Raw genomic sequence first — 20,618 nt, forward strand, 5'->3', positions numbered from 1 at the left:
CTTAGCAGAAACCAACTGGAACCAACTATATTGACTTGTTCATACGTGTAAGCATGCAGGAATATTACACTGAAGGTTTAGCCATATTTCCCAGGAACAGAGTCACAAACAGATTAGGTAGAATGTCCAAAATGGGTGAGGTCATTACCTTCATTCTCTCACAACTAAGAGCAAATGCCAAGCAAGCACTTTCCAAGCAGGAAAAAAGTAGAAGCCCTTTCTGTCTCAGGCTACCAGGGAAACACAAAGGGTCCATTTGTGGGTTTTGTTGCTGGGTCCTTGCTTTTGTTTGGTTGGTTTGTTATTTTAATAAAAGGTCTAATTCAAGAGGAGCTGCAAAGGCTGGACTGTCAAATCAGATCTTCCCAGACACTTACAAACTGCCTGTTGCAGCAGTGGCCACTGGGATCTACCAACCCAAGACGAATGGCAGTGCTTGTCTTTCTAGACTTATATTTGCATGGAGGCTGGAGACCCTAACCACACTTAGGGGAGTTCAGAGCCTTCAGATCAGCTCGGTAGAGGGCTGTGCCTAATCAGAGATCTTGTTCAGTTTGGACATATCCCTCTGGCTGTGAAATTGGTACCTGAAGCAAAGCCCACCACCCTGGATATGCAGCACCCCCAAGGTCACACACCCTCATTCCACACAACACAGCAACCAACTCCAACCCCAGTTCCCTGGAAGCCACTTCCGGGTGTAGCCAAGGGAGACAGAGTGAGCCAAACACTTCCCCAGCCATTCTCTCTTGCAGTTGAGGCCAGAAGCCCACCGTTCTCCACACAGAGCCCCCTCCCACAGTCCACACAGGCCTCAGTTCCCACAGCCAGGCCCAGCCCGCGTGGGTATGCATGCACACACAGACAGCAGAGGGCTGGGGAAGCTGCGCCAGTAGCCACTCCCACACTATCCGGGGGGCCTAAACTCAGGCAAACAAAAGACAATCTAGGCATGGATGGGGAGATAGAAAAACTGAAAATATAAAACAAAGAAACTATGATGGTGTGTCCTCATGGTAAGGCAGGTCAGTCGAGACCTACCTTTGGCCCAGGACCGCACAGCCGTTCACTCGTGGGACTGCCAACGAGGCGGAGGGTCTTCTCCATCTCCCAGGGGCCTTGAGCAAGTGTTGCTTTGGTTTATTTCAGGAGGTGCTATTGGAAACATAAAACAAAGTGCCTGGAGGACACTATAAAAAAAAATAGAAGAAACACGGGAGACTTGATCATCCAACAGGAATTTATAAGTTTTTAAACAAGGGCGAGGGGAGGGGCAGTATACTGTGAGGTATCATTCTTTCTTCCAGGAGGGTGGCATCCGCTTGTTGGGTCACTGCTGAGTCCATGACTCTCTGCTTCTATTCCGTTCCTGCGTTTGGAAATTGCTCTTCGCCAGAAGGAAAGCGAGGTAAAAGCCAGCAACAACAAAACAGCGGCTGTGCTGTCCAGGAGCCCGGGTGGCTGTGGGTCGAGGCCCGGGTGCTGGAGGGAGGCCACGTTCAGCCCCAGACTTCTCTGGAACTGCTGACATTTTCTCACAAGCAGGGAGGAAGATGGAAAGGTCAAGGAGGAGAGATGGGGAGGGGTCTGCCATGGGGAGCCACAAACTCTGTGGGGTACAGAAAGTGCAATCATCTCCCATGGAGGAAATCCTCCTGGCTAGGTCTCCTCCGTCAGTCAACCCTCCCCCAGTGGCTTTCTTCTAGACAGGATATTAGTTCAATTTCTTTGATTTCCCTTCTCTCTCTCTCAAAGAAAAAGGTCCATTTCTAATAATAGCAAGAATACATAAATAACAACTGTTTAATGTTATTGGCTCTTTGTTTCCAAACCCAATGTTCCTCCTCTTTTCACTTTGCCAATAAATATGAAAACTGAGAAAATCAACTCTGCTCATGTCAAAAAGATCCCCTCCCCCCAAATAGATAATCCACCTAACTCCCCACGTCTATGGAAAATAAATAGGACATCACGATGCCGTCACGCTGAAGGACTGTTACGCTGCTCTTTTGTCCTGTTTTGTTTTGTTTCAGTAGTTTGTGCTTCTGCTGTACATACCCAGAACAGAGGGGAAGGAGGGCAGGATGTGTGGAAGGTGAGAGGGAAAAGCAAGGAGAGGGGGGAAAACCTAAGTTGTCTCTCATTAAAAAAAAATATATCAGAACCAGAACAATGACCAAAGTCAGAGGGTGGTGGCTAATTGCCCAGAGAGTCTGTTCCGTGGGTTTAGCAACTGCCCTTTTTATCTGCTGTGGGCGAGCCCCGGCCACCGCGGCGTCCTCGGCAGGTGCGAGGCTCTTCCAAATCGTCCTCATCAAAGCCGTGGAAAGTTGAGGTGTCACTTTCTGACGTGGAACCGAATAAGTCCTCCGTGGTGCGTGCTGCGGCCGCTGCCTTCTCCTTCCTGCCTTCTCCTCCCAAATGAGCTGACATGTATGATGAATATATCAGCACATGGGTTAAGCAACAGACAGCATTATTAATATTCTTATTACATTACCACAATGTTATTCTTAATAGCAAGATCATAAACCATTTCACACCACAAGGGATTAACTGGTTCATCACCTGGACGATTTGGGATAGCAGGACAAAGCAAACAATTCCAGGGAAAAGGATTCCTCCTCCCTCCCTGAAAAGATATCATCTCTAACCATGATATAGAAGGCCGCGGCTTCTCACAGAGAACGAATCAACCACGATCGTCCTTGCTTCTCCTCCGTAGGCACACATACGCATGCACGCTCGCTCCACCCGCCCCAAACAAAAAGTTTCCTTGGTAGTTTTGAAGTCTGGTTGGTATTTCTTTGGTGCTTTCAGTTGGTGTTTATCGGAACAATGTTGGTCCTTAAAATTTTGACAGTCAGCTTTACAAAGGGATTACTGTCAGGTAACACATTCGAGGTGCTTAAGCCTCCATCCGCTTTATTTTTATTTTTACTCATTTCTAGCCTCATTCTCTCAGTACCCTTTCAATTCTGCCCTTACATCAGGTAATTCATTGCCCTGGAAATAAAAAGTAGTTGGAAAGTCTGATAACTGTTAAGTAGATAGAGTCATCTTTTTTAACCACTGGAGGAAATATCTGTGATCCGCATCCACACACAAGAGCATGTGCATACATGTATGCGTGCGCACACACACACACACACACACACACTCTCTGTTTCTCTCTCTCTCTCTCTCTCTTTCACTCCAGCCACTAAACACATCAGGTCTCAATTACTCCAGAGAAGTCCCGAGTCATCAAATCTAACTCAAAGCATAAGTAAGTGGGAACTGGGGGTTAAAAAACCTAGTAAGATAGAGTTAATACTGAAATCTGTAAAATTCAGATTTAAACCTTTTCACATTCAAAATGGGCCCCAGGACTGCCCCCAAATGAGGCTATGATGTGCCACATCTGGTGTCCATTTCAGGAATCTCACTTTCTCCCCAGGAAACAGAGAAAGTGGGGCAGATGGAAGAGAAAGGCAGCCCTACCGAGCTCCATGCTCTCCTTGGAAGGACTCCAGGAAAGCCCTAGAGAAGTATTTCCCCCCTCTCTGAACAAGCATGTTCTAGGGGTTAATGCCACCCATTTGTTATCTCCAAGGTATCACTGTTTCAGGAACATCAAAGTCAGACCTTGACTAAAGTATCCACCAGAATTAATCCTGGACAAATACAATGACAAGGCCTAGGCTGGTGTCAAATGGTCCCCTGAGTCACAGAGCACACAGATCCTGAGAAGCCAAAGCTGAACAAAGACTGCATGTGAAGAGAGAGGCTCTGGGTAGAAAAAAACAACTGCCACTTCTAGTACCCCAAAGATCAGACTCAAGGGCTCCATCTTATGCAGGGAAAGAAGGAAATGATAGCTGTTTTTTTAAAGAGAACTCTGAAGTTGCCCTTTCTAAAGTACCCCAAATCCACAGCAGTCCTTAACATTCTGCCTAGAATATCACGCCCCCAAGTGACTTTGCTGGGTAAAGATTTTGTCTGATCACTTCCTTCTAAGAAACAGGGAATTGAGTTTCAATGGTTTTGTTTTCTTTTTAACTATCTAAAACTTAAGGCCCACTATCACTATCACAAGGGCCCTCTCTCTACTGGCACCAGTAGAGTAATAGGTTCAGGGTTTGGATAGTAAACGAATTGACAGGAAAGCAAAAATGGGCCACTATTTTAGGGTCCTTAAAAATTACATGTTAAGAGTTGTGTGCAATGGAAACCACAGTCCTTTTCTGATAACTGATTCAAGTCAGTCTTAAAATCTAAACAACATAAACACCAAATATAAAAGGACTAATGACAAGGTTTGCAGACAACATAAGGGAAAAACTAAGTTACTAAGGTAAACCGAGGTGTGGTCATCTCAGTCCGTCTCTTGGGACTAGGAGTTGAAAAGATATTGGGCAGACAGGTAGAAACAGGAAGGACCCCTCATTGCTGAAACCAAATATACAATTGAACAGTATCACCTACTCGTCAGCGGTTATAAAACAATATAAAAAAAATAGGTAGTAACAGCCAACCAGGACCAGCCAAAAATCATGGTATGGTTAGAGTTGAAAAACAAAAGAGCTTGAACAAAACTTGAAAAACTGAACTCATTTTAAGGATGAAAAAATAAGACCAAAATCTTTTTTGTTATTACAGTCTTTGAAGAAGTTAAAGATGAAAATTTAAAAAAAAATGCTAAGTCTATTCCATATTAGCCCTTAGAAGGCCTGCTCTTTCACCTCTCTGATCTGTCAGGGTCTCCTTTGTCTGTTCCACAGGAGAAAATGAGATGAGTGGTCAATGGAGGTGGTGTTTATGCATCTACCCAGGAACCCAGGGGTCTCTGACTCCCCCAGTTCAAGATGTACGTGCTCTCCCAATATTTATGTTTCCATACTCTTCCAGTTTTCCCCCAGACACTTCCACAGGACAAACACATCTTTTTGTTCCATGCACATCACCCGACACAAGGAAGCAAGCTGCCTTTGTCTCCAGGTGTCTACACTATCTCACGGACGTCCATACCAACACATGCAAGGAAATAGCCACCTCATGGAAAGGCCCGGACACAAGTCAAAACTTCTTTCCCCTTTTCCCCGGATCCCAAGACATAACTTTTGATTCTTAAGACCCAAAGAAGAAAAATAGCAAAAGACCTGCAAACCCCTCTCCACCGGAAATCACCACTCCGCCCTTTGAGCCCCACCACCCAAAAGATGGCAGAGGAATGCAAGTGGAGCAGTTCCTGGCTACCGCACACCATGCAAGAAGGGGCCACACTCACCAGAGCGTCCACAGTCTGCACACGACACCAGCTCTTCTGGCCGCCCACTCTTCTTGTTCAAGTTAGAGCCCCCCAAGCAGAAGTCACAGTAGTTATTGGGAATGACTGTCCCATCCGGTCCTTTCTGGGCTGTGGAAAAAAATTTTTTTAAATCCACTGTTAGACTGACATGAGTTTCTACTGACCCGTCTCCTCCCAGAGTTTGGCCAGATCTGCTCCAGAAAGAATACAAAGCTTAGTATCTGAGATTTTGTTACAATCGAGTTGTTAAATTGGGCTGTTTTCTCTCTGCTTCTTTGTTCAACAGTAATAATGCCTTGCAAGCCATGCAGAGTTGAGTTTGATTTTTGCATTATTTTCCAGATCTATGTTTTCGTAGAAGTTACCTAGCTCATGTGACCACATTCTTAAAGGCACAAAGCACCAGAAGGCCTACTACTCCTTAAGTGAACCCTGAACAATGAGCTCCAATGAGCCAAGGATCCAACTGGCAGGTGGCAACCACAGACAGTGGTTCACTAGAGGGACAGAGACAAGTCAATGCTGGATAGATGCTCTCGTTTAGAAGATTCTCCCCCTGTCTCTTTTGGAAAACAAAGCATCACCGAGGGGTGATCATTTCCAGGAAGGACACTGAAGATGCTCTTGGGAGCTCTGAAGAATATCTTGGCAGGTGCACAGGTGTCCACTCTGGTGTGGTCTCATTTTCTTGAAATCCAGAATTGTTGGTCATGGAATGCATCCAGGACTAGTTAATCAATAGACCCCAACTGCCAGACCCCAAGAATCAGAACTGGACACTTAGCTCAGCCTCATGCCAGAGATGGGTTAAATGATGAGTGAGCAAGCACATCTCGAGGCTTTAGATCTTCATAAGCCAGTCATGCAGACAGGTGTTACACAAAAGCAAAGGAAAATCTTAGGATATGTTCTTGAAAACAAAGCTTTGCAAGAACAGTCCATATCCTGGAGCATTGAAATCATGCTCGGTTTCCAGGGGCTAGTTGAAAAGGCTTGGCCAGGTAGTTTCTTTGTATGGAGAAATGCCTCCATTTTTCCTGTTTTTCTATCCCTATTGTGGACATTTCTTTGTCACATTAATACGCCCTGTTTGCAGCTAAGAAGAAAGGAATGGAGGTTTATAGGATCAGCCTAAACCACTAGGGTATCTTCCTCCACGCTATACCCAATGTCTCCTGCTATCTTTCATTATTCACTGGCTAACATTAATCAGGGTCCCGTAGGGTACAAATCTGTAAAAGGAAGCAGATATGTGAGCACAAATACCATCCAGACAGTAAGTGATAAACGGATTCACCCACTTTAATATGATTCCCTCTGGCCTTAGCTTACTCCATGCCTCTGCTTTGCCTCCAGGAATAGAAAAACTTACCTGGGGAAGGCGGAAGACAAAAGCTTGTGGAATTACATTATAGAGGGTTAATCCATTTATCAGTTGCTATTTGGATTGTTTAATCAGTTTCTAAGTCATTGATTTTCATCTTCAGGGAGGCAGACAATTCTCTGCAAGAAAAGTGTAGGCTGTTTGGGGCAGACAGAGAAGCTGGCCATACCCTGTGGCCTGCTGAGTGTGGGTTTTTCTTTATCAGTCACTGCATCTCAAGACATCTGCACATCATACAGAACGGTTTTACAAATCATCTCCAAAAATCAGCATGTCTGCAAAAATTTTAGTCTACCTAGAAAATCTTCATTGCCCAAATCCAGAAGCACTAGTGTCCCTTGTTCCTTCTTGGTGCCATCTTAACCATTTTTAGAACTCTCTTACGAAATTCAAACATGCCTAGGAAGCAAATAAACTCAGGGTTTCCTCATTAGGAGGCTATTATGAAAATCAATCAAAAGGTGAACAGGAAGAAGGGGATATTAAATTTAAGGGCTAAAGGTAAACCAAAGCTAAATTTCATGATTGACAATTATTAAATATAAAATATGGAGATGCCAATCACGACTTAGGTCGCTTCTTCCTGCATGAAAAGCAATCAGAGAGACTCATGTATATCAACCCACTAAAACTCTCAAGAGGCCCAGTCTCATCATCCATCTCTTTCCCCCTCTCTCAGGGACTTCCTATTATGTGATTTCTTCCCCTTTCATAAAACCCTTAAGCCAGTAAAGAATCTGTTTTTCTCTAAGACACTGTATCTCTTGTGAATTATGAGGATGAAGAAGTAGAATACGGAATAACTTCCAGATAATTCTTTACAGTTTATACCAGCAACAGACCATTGGTAAAACACTCCATTGGTCAAGGACTTGAATATTGCCAGAAATAAAAATTTCAGGAATGATCTAGTAGAGAAAAGCAGTGATGGAGAAATGAGCCTATATAAGAAGACAAAAGGAACAGAATTGAATATATCTGATGAGGAGAAGTTTCTGAGCAACTGAGTCAGAGCAGAGTCCCCGCACAGATGTGTGCTGGTTGTTGGCCATAAAAAGTGTTTAGCCAAGGCATTGAGGAAGATGCTCAAAAACTAGATGTAAACCCTGATGTGTGCAGTTATGACATATTTTGTGGGGAGGGAGGTGTAGGAGGAGGATGGGGGTTACTATATTCATCTATCAATGGCCCAATATAGAAAGTGATAGTGAACAGGTGTGAGGTATGCTTGTTTCCAGCAACATTCTTTTCTTTTCCTCCTATCTTCCCACATTAGCTCAAAGCTTCCTTCCAGCTAGGTAAAATATCTTGGGATAGATAAATCAATAGCTTTTATATCTGATTCTCTTAAATTTTGGGGTATTTAGGATTGATTTTTGGGGTTAAGAGTTCTCCCATGGACCTCTCCCATATTCCCCAGCCAGAAATGACCTTGGAAGAGGACAATGTTGCCATCACATTTATGACCCTTCTCTTGCTCTACCACCTCATCACCCCATTTTTAAATGATCTTCAGATCCCTGTGCAAATAGCACACAGGGTACAGAGTTAATAGTTACAGGAAATAGTTAACAACAGGTGGGGTGAACAGCCTAGAAAAGGAAGGCAGAGAGGCAGGTAGGCAGCTTCTTGACCAAGCATAAGTATGGAAATGGCGGGGCCCTTGGAGATAAGGCATTTGGCCTCCTCCAAGGGGGACAGAGCACTGTGGTTGCTTTCCCTGTGGCAGAGCCACCTGTCTCTGAACACCATTCACTGGTTTATTTTCCCAGTCCTTGGAGAGGAGGGCTGGACCATGACCTAATGGATGGGTCAGCCATCTGGCCTGGTCCCACACTGCCTTCCCAGAGTACACAAGAGCAGTAGGTCAAGGGCCTTAAGCTGTAAAGAGTAATGCTGGATCTCCACTATGGTAGATGAAACACCAGCACATACAAACATGCCCCAAAAAGCATAAACTATGATTCATTATCTCCTGAAAAGGGACACCAGGCTGCACCCACCCACTCAGCCTCTCTCTTGGTTCAAGTTTTAGAAGTAAAAAAACAGACAATTATTAAGCTACAAAGCTGTGATAGATCTTATGGTAGATGCTTTGCATGTAATTTCATTGATTATCACAAAAACTGAGTAAAGTAGGGATTAATTGACAGATGAGGTAACTGAAGTCCAATGAGATTAAGACTCTGGCTTGTGAAGCACCTCAGGTGTCTGTGTCCCAAGATAGGCTCTGCCTCTAACCACACTCCTCTGCCTCCTGGGAAGTCCACAGGCAAACACTTTTGGGACATCCTTTGCATATAAAATATTTCATAAATCTCTTTAGAGGCATCTTAATTCACCCAATATGATATTTACGAAGCCCAAAGTGATTAAAATTATTGAGACTGTCCTAATAAAAACCAGAAATTCCCTTTGAACTTAAATGTAATGCCCTACTACAGTAATCCATCCCAGGTGATCCTGTTTATTGGCATATACTCTGTGAAAACACATCTCCAGAGAATTCCAGAGGCTCATGAAGAACTTTTTTTTAAAGTAAAGCTCACACCATGGCTATATTGGCCTATGGCCTGACCCAGCCGTGAGCAATTTCCTGGTATAGTATATGAGATCATTATAAAAAGGATTTTACTATAAATAGGAAGCTCTCCCAGACCTCGCAAGTGGGATTTAAATAGAGATTCTGCTTCTGCTTATGGGAAATTGAGTCCTGCTTTATAGAATAAGATGACGGGGAGGGCAGAGACCAGAGTGGTATCTCGATGGCAGCATCTGCAATGATGGATTTGGTTTTCTGTTGATTAATGTTCATGGACTGAGATCATATAAGAGCTACAAGGAAGCTGCTGAGAAAATAAAGGAGCCTTAAGAGTTTAGGAATGTACCTGAGGGAGATAGCTCTACAAAACGCAAAGGGAGGTGGGGGGAGAATGGAAATCAGGATAAAGGTTCATGAGGAAATGCAAAAGGAAGGGAGGAAGGGTTCCAGTAAATCAAACTCAAGAGTAAAAACCAAACCCCAAACAGTCCACCGCCACACTCAGTAAAGGGTGAGCATCATTCTAGAGCGGTATTAGTATACTTCATAGGGTTTTTCACTTCAATCGGGCCATGTGTCTAAGGCAAACAAGGCCCTAAATCTGTGAAACTACCACCCGTGCAGGGCCGCCTATTCCCCCATCCATCTGATGTCTGCGGCGGGAGGCCTGCCACTCTTTAGAAAGGACAAGTGGCAGGGACAGTCTGGCCACAGTAAGCGGCAACAGCCCTCATCAGGCTCTTCCGAGAGCAGAGCTGCCTCCCGAGTGTCCTAGTGAAGTGGGAAGCAAGCCAGAAGTTGAGGCTCCTCCGTGGCACATACACAAGCGTGTGACTTCACATCCTGAGCAGTCTCTCAGCCTGCCTGCCAGGGCCTGGTGCAGACAAACGAGGCCACACTCCGTGCCCATACCCAGCCCCAGGCTCAGCCCCCGGGTGTTCTTCAGAGCCTGCTAGTTGGGGTGCACAGTCCTTGGGGAATCTGGGGACAATGAGGAGAGCCCTCCAGGCGGAGCTGTGCCTCTCCTTGCCCCTCTCGCCAGTCTCCCCCACCACCCTCCATGGCTGACAGTTCCTGGCCCTCCACAGGTCTGACATGTTTCCATGGCAACCGGAATCCTGGGCTCCGACAGCCTCTGGTCTTGCCACCTGTTATTACTTCATCTCTCAAGTGTAAAGCATCCTAGCCCAGTGCCACTTGGCTGTGCAGAGCGCATCTTTGGAGGACAGAGTAAAGAAAAGGGGAGAGGGAAAGCAGAAAGGCAGCTGCCCCAGGCTGGCCACACAGGACACGCTGGACCAGCCAGGCCAGCGCAGGAAGCTTCAGAGACTGGGAGGGTGAGGAGCGAGGGTGTCAGTCAACGTGCTTTCCCTTCAGAATCAGCAAGCAGGCCTCAGCTGGAGGCCACGGCCACATCCTGCTCCCTTCCACCCAGTCCTTAATGAGGGACATGGGAGGGGCAGGGAGAGGCAGGCGGAAGGCTGGGGCAGAGAAGGCAGCTGTGGAGAGCTCTGTGGCAGCCGATGGGGAGCAGGACAGGAGAGGGTTAAAGTGGCGAGATGAAGACTGTGGGGAAGGCTGGACCAGAGGGCAAACAGAGCCTCAAAGCCTGGATAAATGGCCTTAATTCTCATGCTCTTGCTCACCCTACTCCTTACGTGTTTACTCATATAAATTATCCCCAAGACCTGGCACCTTTTTTTCATTGCTTCCTTAGAACTGATGAAAAAATAAATCCCACAGATCCAAGGAATAAAAACATTGGGATTCCATTCAGACTGGTTCTTCTTGGCTACCTAATTACAGCTCAGGTCCTGCCCTGGGGCCCCCGGAGGAAGACAAATGATGCCTTCCTACCTGAATGTGGAAAGGCAGGGGGTGGGGGGAACCTGGTGAAGAAAGGGACAGTGGGGTCCACTCACCAGTGGCCTTTAGGCCATTAGAGCCCTCAAAGGCAAAGAACTCACTCTTGTTTGTGGGCCATTTTGCCACCTGCATTGAGGACAATGTGAACGCATGGGAAGGATTAAGGAGAGGCGGTGCTGCTGATGCCTGGGATTAATCTACCTGAGGAAGAAAGGCCAAGAGCTGACTTAATACATCTTCAAGTTTATGGATGGAGCTAAATCGCCACACTCCATATTGCCAAGGACAACATGAGGCACAATGAGCTAAGATGGCAGCACAGGCCACTAGAGAGCTGGAAAGGGAGGTGATTAAACAGGGACAGGCATGGTCTGGCCAGGTTTCCCTAGCTGTGAGCTGTTCGAATGGGTCCCTATCTAGAGGCAAGAGACTATGCTAGATGATGTATTCAGTTTTCTTTCAGGTGTACTGAGGATTTGTAATAGGGTGAAAGAGCCAGGAAAGTGTCCCAAACCCAGAGAAACTCCGTCTTTCATCATTGCTTCTTATTTGTGCCCGCGTCTCTTTACAGATTAGCCATGAGCTCCCTGAGGGCAGGAGCACGTCTTTCATCTCCGAATGCCCAGCACCTGGCACAGGGACTGGCATAGCACTCACGATAAATAGTTAATGAAAGGATGGGCAAATCTTCAGAGAGGCTTTTTCAGGGGTTAAAAAAAAAAAAAAGGTTGAGCAAAGGAAAGTCAAGGATTAGGAGTTCAGGAGATGTGATGAGTCCCTCAAGTACTGAGTGGCATTCTAAGGCACCGGCAGCAGCAGTTCTGTTCATAAGAGGAGCGAGGAAGAGTGGGGAGTAGGAGTCCTGGGGTGCAGGGGGCCTTAGAGAGAATAGGGCTGTGATGGAGATAGCCTTTGGGCCTCCCCTCCCACAGGAATCCACCCCCTTAGACATTTCTTGGAAAACCAAAATGGGAGGAATTCAGCACCCCCAGACTCTGGGTTGGTCCCAGAGTCCCCTGGACTCCATGCTTGGTCTCTTGCATGGAGTCCTGCAGCAGCCAATGAGAACATGAGCCCCATCCTACTGTGTGTCTGGGCAGCTACAGGATCTCCATAAAAGTATTTAAATGTAGTGTCAGTCATCCACCTTTCCGGTTCCTTCCTTCTTCACCATCTTTACAGAATCTACAACTCACACAGTTACATACACACTTTGCAAATACTGACTCCAAAAAACCACGTGTGCCGTAAAAAACAAAAACACATCTGTGCACATAAGGAATCTCAATGGCTGTATTTGGTTAAGAATGGCAATTTGCCGGGAGTTTGGACCCCAGCTCTGCAGCTAGGTGGTCATGTGACCCATCAGCAGTGACCTCTGTGCTCCTGCCTTAGGCCGGCCACCCCAGCTCTGTCACTGATGTTTCAGAAAATGGAGAAAAAGATGAAGCAAAGCTGATTACTTTTCTTGGCGCTGATTAGGAAAAGCACAGGAAATATTTCCATTTTCCAGTGGAAGGTCATGTGGGTCAGTTCATGCCCTGGTGTAGCAACTTATTGCCACCAAATGAGTCAGTGGAAGGGGTAACATTTAATTTGAGAGTAACTATAGAGTCAATAGGGCTTGGAATGAAGTGGTGTCATTCCCCTTTGAGAATTACAGGACATCTCTGTGCTTTAGAGCCAGATAAGCTTCACCCATTTATGATGCCAAGATATTATTATTGTGTGTTAGAATTAATCAAGCCCCTTAACTCTCTTAAGCAACCTTATCCCTCCTCACCCCCACCTCCACCGGACTCACGTATGACAACCCCAAGCATCCACAATGGATTAGTGGGGTTTTTTTTAATCATCCAGACGGAAAAACAGTGTTCAGGAAAAGAGAAGGATGAACCTCCAGCATCAGACCTGAGTATCAGGAGACAGTCACGAGACCACAGAGCCAGGGGCAGCCCAGCTCAGTGACGAGGGCCCTGAAAGAGTCTGGGAGGCCAATAAAGAAGTTGTGATGACCCAAGCGGGAGCCAGCAGAGGGTAGGAGGATGGAGACAGATTTGGGGTATATTTTTTGAAGGGGAGCTAATATGGTAGTGAAAGAAAACAAAGAGCCAAGGATGAACCCTATAATTTTTCTGGCACAAGCACTTTTTTAAAGAAGGAAGGGATCAGAAGAGTCAGAAGAATTAAAAAAGACAATTAGTTACAGACTAAAAGAGAAAGATATAGGAAAATTATTGAAGGCATTATTGTGTGGGTTTTTTATGGTAAAACTCATTTATAAATTAAACTCAAGCAGAATTTATATTGGGGAGCAGGGTCCACATGACATCACTAAAAGCTAATGTTAGTTTTGAAGACTACGGACTGAATTATGGTTCCCCCCAGACTCCTATATTGAAGCCCTAACCCCCAAAGTAACAGTATTTAGAGATGGGACTTTAGTAGTTAACTAAATTTAGATGAGGTCATGAGGATAAGGCCCTCGTGGTGGGATTGGAGTCCTTAGAAGAAGAGGCCCCCGCCCCCATAAAGTTTTCTTCTCTCTCTCCACCCACATACATCAAGGAAAGGTTACCTCCAACCCAGGAGAGTTCTCACCAGACACCCTGCTGACACCTTTATCTGAGACTTCCAGAAATAAACTCTTATTGTTTAAGCACCCAGTTCTATGCTATTTTGTTGTGGCAGCCTGTGCTAAGATGGTGCCCATTAACACATTCATTACTTTTAAAAAATCACTATTCAATATAATGCATTTGACAACTGGCTTATAGATAAAAATTAAGCAACAGCAGTAGGATCTTGACAAAGATCCTAGGCTAAGACAAGGCTCCCTCATTTGGGGTTCCAATACCCTGAAACAACTGAATGGCGTCCAACTCAAGCATTTTCACATCTCAGCTGCCACCTTGCTGACCATGTGACATGGGACTCAACCTTGCTTGGCCTCAGTTTCCTCTTCTGTAAAATGATAACATAATGGCATGTGCCTCTTAACTTGTGAACATCACATGAGCTGATGCGTGTAAAGTGCCTGATAAGAGGTGTTTAATTTCTTGCCCTCTTTCATCTCCTAGATGAAAAATAACTTTATTTCTGATAACACGGGGTGGGGGGGAGGTCAAAGGTCTAAATAACTAAGCTTTCCCAAGAAGGGACAGATGATTGGAGAATTCACATTCACGCTCCATGTCCCTGGCCACATCCCTCGGCCTTAGTGTGCTTGGTGTCCTCCGCGGGATACAGCACCTACCTCATTGGGTTACTGTGAGGAATGAATGAGATCAATGTGGCCGCTTAGCACAGTATCTGACACATCCAGGGAATGTCAGCAAGTATCACTGTTGTCATCAGCATGGCTCAGTACCTGGAAGTCTTCCATCCTGAACACTCTAGGTAATTAGGCCAAAAATGAGAAAATAAGACAGGCCCACAGAAAAGCAAGAGGCAGGTGGATGTGTGATTCCAGGGAAATGGGATCATAAATAGAGACACCACACTTGACATTGCTGGGTTTCATGCACCCATCTTACTTCTCAATCAAAAAGGAAGTTCTCATAGAGCTGAGACTTCGTTATGTCTGTTCCGAAACCCAACTACACTTAGCTCCATGAGTGCCCTGTGCACAGTGAATACTCAATAAATGCCCATGTTTAGCCTATGAAGAAGGAATCCATATCTAAGATTTAGCAAGGCACATGCCAGGGCCAGCTCAGGCTGCAATAGTTATGCCTGAGACCCCACAGACATCAGCTGTCCAGTATCACGTAAGTGCAAATGGGTCCTGACTCAGATCAGCCACCTGTGGTCACAGACAGGCTCTGATGGTCCAAACAGGACAGAAATAGGATATTAGCACTCATGATGTGCAGGCGTGATACCAAACACCTACGTCATCTCATCTTCATGCCAGTGAAGACCCCTGGCAATGCCATGAGATCAATAGGATTACTCTCTCCATTTTACAGATGAGGCAACAAAGGGGCAGGGCAGCATAGGTAACTGACCACCTTTACACAGATGGAAGATGGCAGAGTGCCAGGGCTCTGATCACACCCTGGCCTTCCCGATTCCACAGCCCTGCCCTCAGCCACAGGACAAGAGTGAGGATGATCCAGAGATCTGGCAAATTAACTCCAACTCACCCTCCAAGGTCAGAGCAACTTTCCAGGTTCTTCTTGGCTTTGTCATCTGTATACTGATTAGTTAAATAATAATTCATCTAAAGAACACTTATTCCTAGTTTCTAAATTCCCTCTGCAGAAAGCAAGAAGCAGCTCACTTTTCCAATCAGAACCTATATCTGAATCTTGCCCTCTCCCCTGTAACAAAGCCTAAATTCCTGCGTTGAGGTTGGGCACGTGGCTGGTTGTGTTGGCTTTCTGGCATTTCAGGCACCTTTCAGAGTGATCCAAAATTCTTAAGCTGCATCAAAGGTAATTCTCTCTATCTCTTAAAGCTGCATTCATTGCCCCTGGGCCATATGTTAGAGGACAGAGATGTCAGAAGACTAATAACATCTGTTAGATCTTTCCCATCAGTGAAACAATGACATCATGCACTTCTTTTAGACAATTTGCACATTATCAGACTAATTTTCAGATTATCTAATCAGCCAACATTACCCTTAATCAACTCAGCCCTCCTCTTTCAGTCCCACAGAGCACAAGATGCCCTCCCGAGGCACACAAGCCGGGGCCCTTTCTTCCTGCACAGATGCTGACAGCCTGTGTGCCAGACACAGCACCCAAAACAGAGGACCGAGACATCCGGGCCCCTCAGGCAACCCCACTTCCATCCCGGGGACCAGAGAAATAGGCTTGAAGTAATTTTATAGACCCATATTTTAAAAAAACATTTCCCTCTTAGGAGCTCCAAGTATGCTATAGAGCATTTTATACTTATTTCTGCTATTAGATAAAAGAGATAGACCATATCACAACTAATAATGTGCCAGACAAATTTATTTATAAATCATCTGTTATTCTAGTAATTGTTACTGTGGTTCTCAATTTCCTACAGGATGACAAATACATGGTCCAGCGTAGAAGACACATCCAACTGTGGCCCCTGACTACATCTCCACCTTCTTCTACATCCCCAAAATCCTATACTGTGCTCAGTCCCAACTATAATCACTGGCTGGATGCACCAAGCTTTTTCAGACTTCTCTGACTTTGTACATATAGTTCCCTCTGGATAGGAGCCCTCACCCGCCCCAGAAATCTTTCCTCATTCTAACTTGAACATCACCTCCTCAGTAAAGCCCTTGCAAATCCCCTCATGCAATGTTCTTAGGCTTTCTTGTGCATCAGAATATCCTAAACGTCAGTTTAAAACATAGACTGCTGATCCCCACCCCCAGAACTTCTGTTTCAGGTCCTCTGCCTTTCCAAGAAGCTCCCCGGGGACACAGAAGCCACCCTTTGAACACCACCATCCTAAAAAGTGTGCTGCGTCCTTGGGTCTTTTGCTCCTTCAACTTTTTGTGTCTGCCCTTATTAGACACTCCCACTTTAGACTGTACGCTCCTCAAAGACAAGGGCCAAGACAGCATTCAGTAAATGCTCACTCAGTGGAGGGGTGGATGGATGGACAGATGGACAGATGGACAGGCGGGACTAAATTTATTTATATAGCTTTTCCATTCCGGTCCAGGATCTCATAAAGGCCTACACCAACCCACTTACCCCACCCCAAAAAAGTACCTTGAGAACATCTATAATAGGTTTCCATTGTGCAGAGAAGGAAAAAAGAAATTCAAGAAAAGTCTTGACATTGTGAACCTATGTCAAAGGACTTTTGAATTCTAATCAAGCACTTTCTGTTCCCCTGGTCCCTCTAGACTGTTTACCAAAGTGGCATTTTAGGGGTTACAACAGAATGGACCTCTCAAGTCCTGACTGCCCAAGCCCTCTTTCCTTGTATTCACAGATTTGTGTGTGACACACACACACACACACACACACACACTGATTTCATTTCATTTGTATGAACAGAAGGTAGTAAGGCCACGGAAGAAAGAAGAATCCAGCCTCACACAGGGAGGGAAAGGGTGAAGCTTGGATGAGGAAGACCCCATCAGAAAAGTACTATCTCCCAAGGGGGAGACTTTGTTCCAAGCATCTCTGGCTGCTGTAGTTGAGGCAGAACGGCAAGGGCACAAGGGAAGAAGGCAAACCTACTGCAGGACAAGAAATATACCTCAGGAGAAAATGAGAAACTGGGTAAAGAACAAAGGCATGAGACCGTCAGCTGGGAGGGGCAGGAGGATGGGAGGAAGGTGGTCAAGTGCTGAGCTGGCAGCTCAGGGCAGCTTGGGGCTCGGGCTGGGGGCAGGGAGATCAACATGGGCTCCAGGGCTCCACTCTGCCCTTCAGCAGCAGCACACACAGGGATGAGCCACGGGCTTTGCTGGAGACACAGTTGGAGGGGAGGCTGCAAGGGACAGCGGGAGAACCAAAGTCAAAAGGTCTCTACTACCCCAGGTGGTGTGAACCCAGCGCCTGGGCCTGAAAACTCCTGAGTCTGTAGGACTGTTTTCCCTTAGGCCTGTGCTCACAGGCAGCTTGGGGCCCCCTGTAGCTCTGCCAAAAAGGGAAAAGTCAGCATTTCAAAAAAGTCCAGATCTTTTTGGGGGAGGGATGGTGAGCTACAGATTAGCCTCCAGAGTTAAGCTCACCTCCAAAAGACATACCCAAGGAGGATCATGAAGCTGAGACCTCAGGAGGCTGCAGAGCTGTCACTTCAGTTCACCACACAGCCCTGGTGGCATTTAGGGGCAGGATGGATGGGAGCCCACCCCACCCCAAACAGTGGGAGCAGCTAATGACTAGGTATTAATGATGCTGGCAATTAGCACTCACGAGAAATGGTTAGGGGGCTGCTCGCCAGGGGAATGTGGGAGGGAAAGGAGCACACATTCGGAACAGCAAACAAATTGGTAGTGTGTGTGGTGCAGAGAGCCTGGGAAGAGCAGCTGTCTCTTGCATTTGTCTAGAAAAATTGGGAGGAGAGAAAGGGTGGCTTCTGTGAATACTAAGGGTCTTTCTGCATGCCCTCCCCACTAGAAAATTGGGGTTACTCACAGAATTCTCAGAGAGGGAGCTATGAGATATCATTAAAAATGTGTTTGTGAGGGTTCTGGAATCTTCCTCAGGTGAGGAAGCCTCAGAGAAGCCCAGGGACAGCCAGTCTCATCTTGGTGATTTGAAAGCCTTGAGTGGTCAGATGATTCCTTTCTGAAGACTCTGATTTCTCATCAGCAGGGTGAGAAGAGGGCAAAGGGGGGTGTGGGAGCAAGTATGCTCGCTGGTGAACACAGAGAGGAGAACAGGTAGCTGGATGAGATTTTTTTAAGGACATGTCTCCATTTAGGAGAAGGAAACACAGATTCCTTCCTAAGCAAGACCATCTGGCCTCCAGGTGAGGAGGCAGAAGATACCAACCCATGGGTGTGAGAGAAGATACCAGTGAACAGAAAAATATGGCAGTGCCCATCTTGGTAGTCCACAGCCCACCGAGAGGGGACCACAGGAATATCTGAGGAAAAGACTGCCCTGTTGCAGTGAGGGTCTGCAATATGTCGGGTTGTCAGAAAAGCTGTGATCCACTTTTGCTTTAGAAATATAGGAAAAAATATGTCATGACTTTTCCAACAACCTAATACCTGGGGACCATGAGGAAGCTTCCTCCGCTCTTGTTACCGTGCACACAAAAAAGAGACAGTGACAAAAGAGAAGCATTCCAAACCCCATAGCATGAGTGAAGTGCCTATACCAGGAATAGGATGGCCTGACATTTGTGAAGAGACGTAAAGGAGATAAGCCAGCACTGGAGGGATGGAAAATAATACCAGCTAATAAATACTTTAGAGAGAGTAATCATCGCTAATAATACTTTCCAGATAGCAACCTAAATCAAAGGAGACCATTCTCAGCCTCCTCGTGGTAGGAGATAATAGCTATGCCTTGGCCACTTAGATCACAGAAGGGATAAGAGGCGAGATGGGGAAATGCAAATATCAGCCGCTCAGTACAGGTCAATATATTTTCCTTTCTGAAGGACATGGGACCAAGGAAAGCTGTCCCCAGAGAGCAGACAGAGACCTCAGCATTGTAGCTACTCAAGCTGGCAAGGGGAGGTGAGCCAAGTTCTGTCAGACCCTCCCACCCTGCTTCTCAGGTTCGGTCCAGATGACAATAGTAGGTAAGAAGTCAAGGGTGTCACACAAAAGGCTTGAATCCTGAAAGTAAGATTTAAAGCAGGTAGTATGGGCCAAACTGTCTCCCCAGAATTCCTATGTTGAAGTACTAACTCCCAATAACAGTGACTATATTTGGAGACAGGCTCTTTAAAGTGATGAACCAGTGAGAAATGGCCCATATTAAAAAGACCAAAACAACAATGGTTAGCAAGTGTGTGGGGCTGCGGGAAACACACATGAATGCAAAGAAAGGTCTTGGCCAAAGGGTGTTATTTCAAATATTTAGTGAAGGTAGCCGATGGACACCAGTTGGCTGAGCTGACTGCCTGAATGCACTAGTCACCTCAAAAACAAATGGCATGACCACAATTCTTCCTCAGCGAATGATCTCAGAATGGTCCCCATCTTGAAGCAAGCCCTGATGATTCCATTTTCCCATCCCATTTAATATTGTAGAAGGAAGTCAAGTGGCGAATGCTGTCCTTCCTGTGTCCCTCATTCACAAGTGGAAGTTGAGGAAGGAAAGAAAGGATAAATGTGTAAGCAAATCTTTAGGATGAGTTTGAGTCTTCAGATCCCAGCAAACCACCAAGGATCCCCCTGGACATGTTTGCCAGTTGAGGGCTCAAGTGAAGGGCCAGGAGGCCCCAAGGCAGTATTTCTAAGGCAGGAGAGTCCTACACCAAAATCGCAACCCCTACAACAGAGCCTACAGAATAGGTCAAGAATATTCCACATCTCTTGGTGACCAAGAAGACACTGGCTTGTTTCTGCATTGACAGCCCTAAGGGCTATGCCCAATTCCAATTAGGAGCTGTGAATGGATCTCTGGAGCTGGGGGGAAGGGTAGCAGGTCTGTTATCTGACAGTGCTCAGGGAAAGACGTTTCCCTGCTGCCTTAACCCTTACCTTCCTTTCTCTGGAGCAGAACTGTGTGCCCCACCCCGCCCAGCCCGGGGCTTGGCTGAACCACAGAGGCAGCTGGGGTGGGGGGAGGAAAGAGCCAACTCTCCACAGGAATTGAAGCCAAACAACAGGTGCCACCAGGAGATGCCAGAGGTGGGGAAATGGCTGCTCCACATCCCTGCCCACCCACGTCCTCCCTGTCCCATCCAACAACTGGCAACTCACGTCTGTGGTTCTCGTTTCTGTGGTTGGGTGGGGACCGGGTCTCCTGGTCTTGGGCTTCATCCCCCTCCTCGCTGGCCAGGTGAGTGTGAGCGTAGTGGTAGCTGAGTCCTGGACGGTTCTTGTAGCGCTTGCCGCAGACTAGAGAGGAAAAGAAGAAAGGAAAGGGAACCGAAATGTCAGCAACCTCGCAGCCACT

The 20,618-nt window shown here is 46.2% G+C and overlaps 1 protein-coding gene across 4 annotated transcripts in view; it reads right to left on the bottom strand.

Annotated features, from left to right (window-relative positions):
- The window catches only part of DPF3 (double PHD fingers 3), a 245,745-nt gene that overhangs the window by 52,635 nt on the left and 172,492 nt on the right, over positions 1-20,618 (bottom strand). For 3 of the 4 annotated variants that reach the window (XM_054691432.1, XM_054691433.1, XM_054691439.1), the window contains 2 exons: positions 20,423-20,560; positions 5,270-5,398 (listed from right to left, as the gene is read on the bottom strand). In XM_054691432.1, coding sequence (XP_054547407.1) covers positions 5,270-5,398; positions 20,423-20,560 — 267 coding nt within the window. Of the gene's footprint in view, positions 1-1,112; positions 2,427-5,269; positions 5,399-20,422; positions 20,561-20,618 lie in introns of those variants that run through there. The other variant, XM_054691427.1, reaches the window with a different exon arrangement.

The sequence above is a fragment of the Talpa occidentalis genome, unplaced genomic scaffold (assembly GCF_014898055.3).
Source record: "Talpa occidentalis isolate TD23 unplaced genomic scaffold, MPIMG_talOcc4v2.1 talOcc4.11, whole genome shotgun sequence".
Taxonomy (NCBI): Eukaryota; Metazoa; Chordata; class Mammalia; order Eulipotyphla; family Talpidae; genus Talpa; species Talpa occidentalis.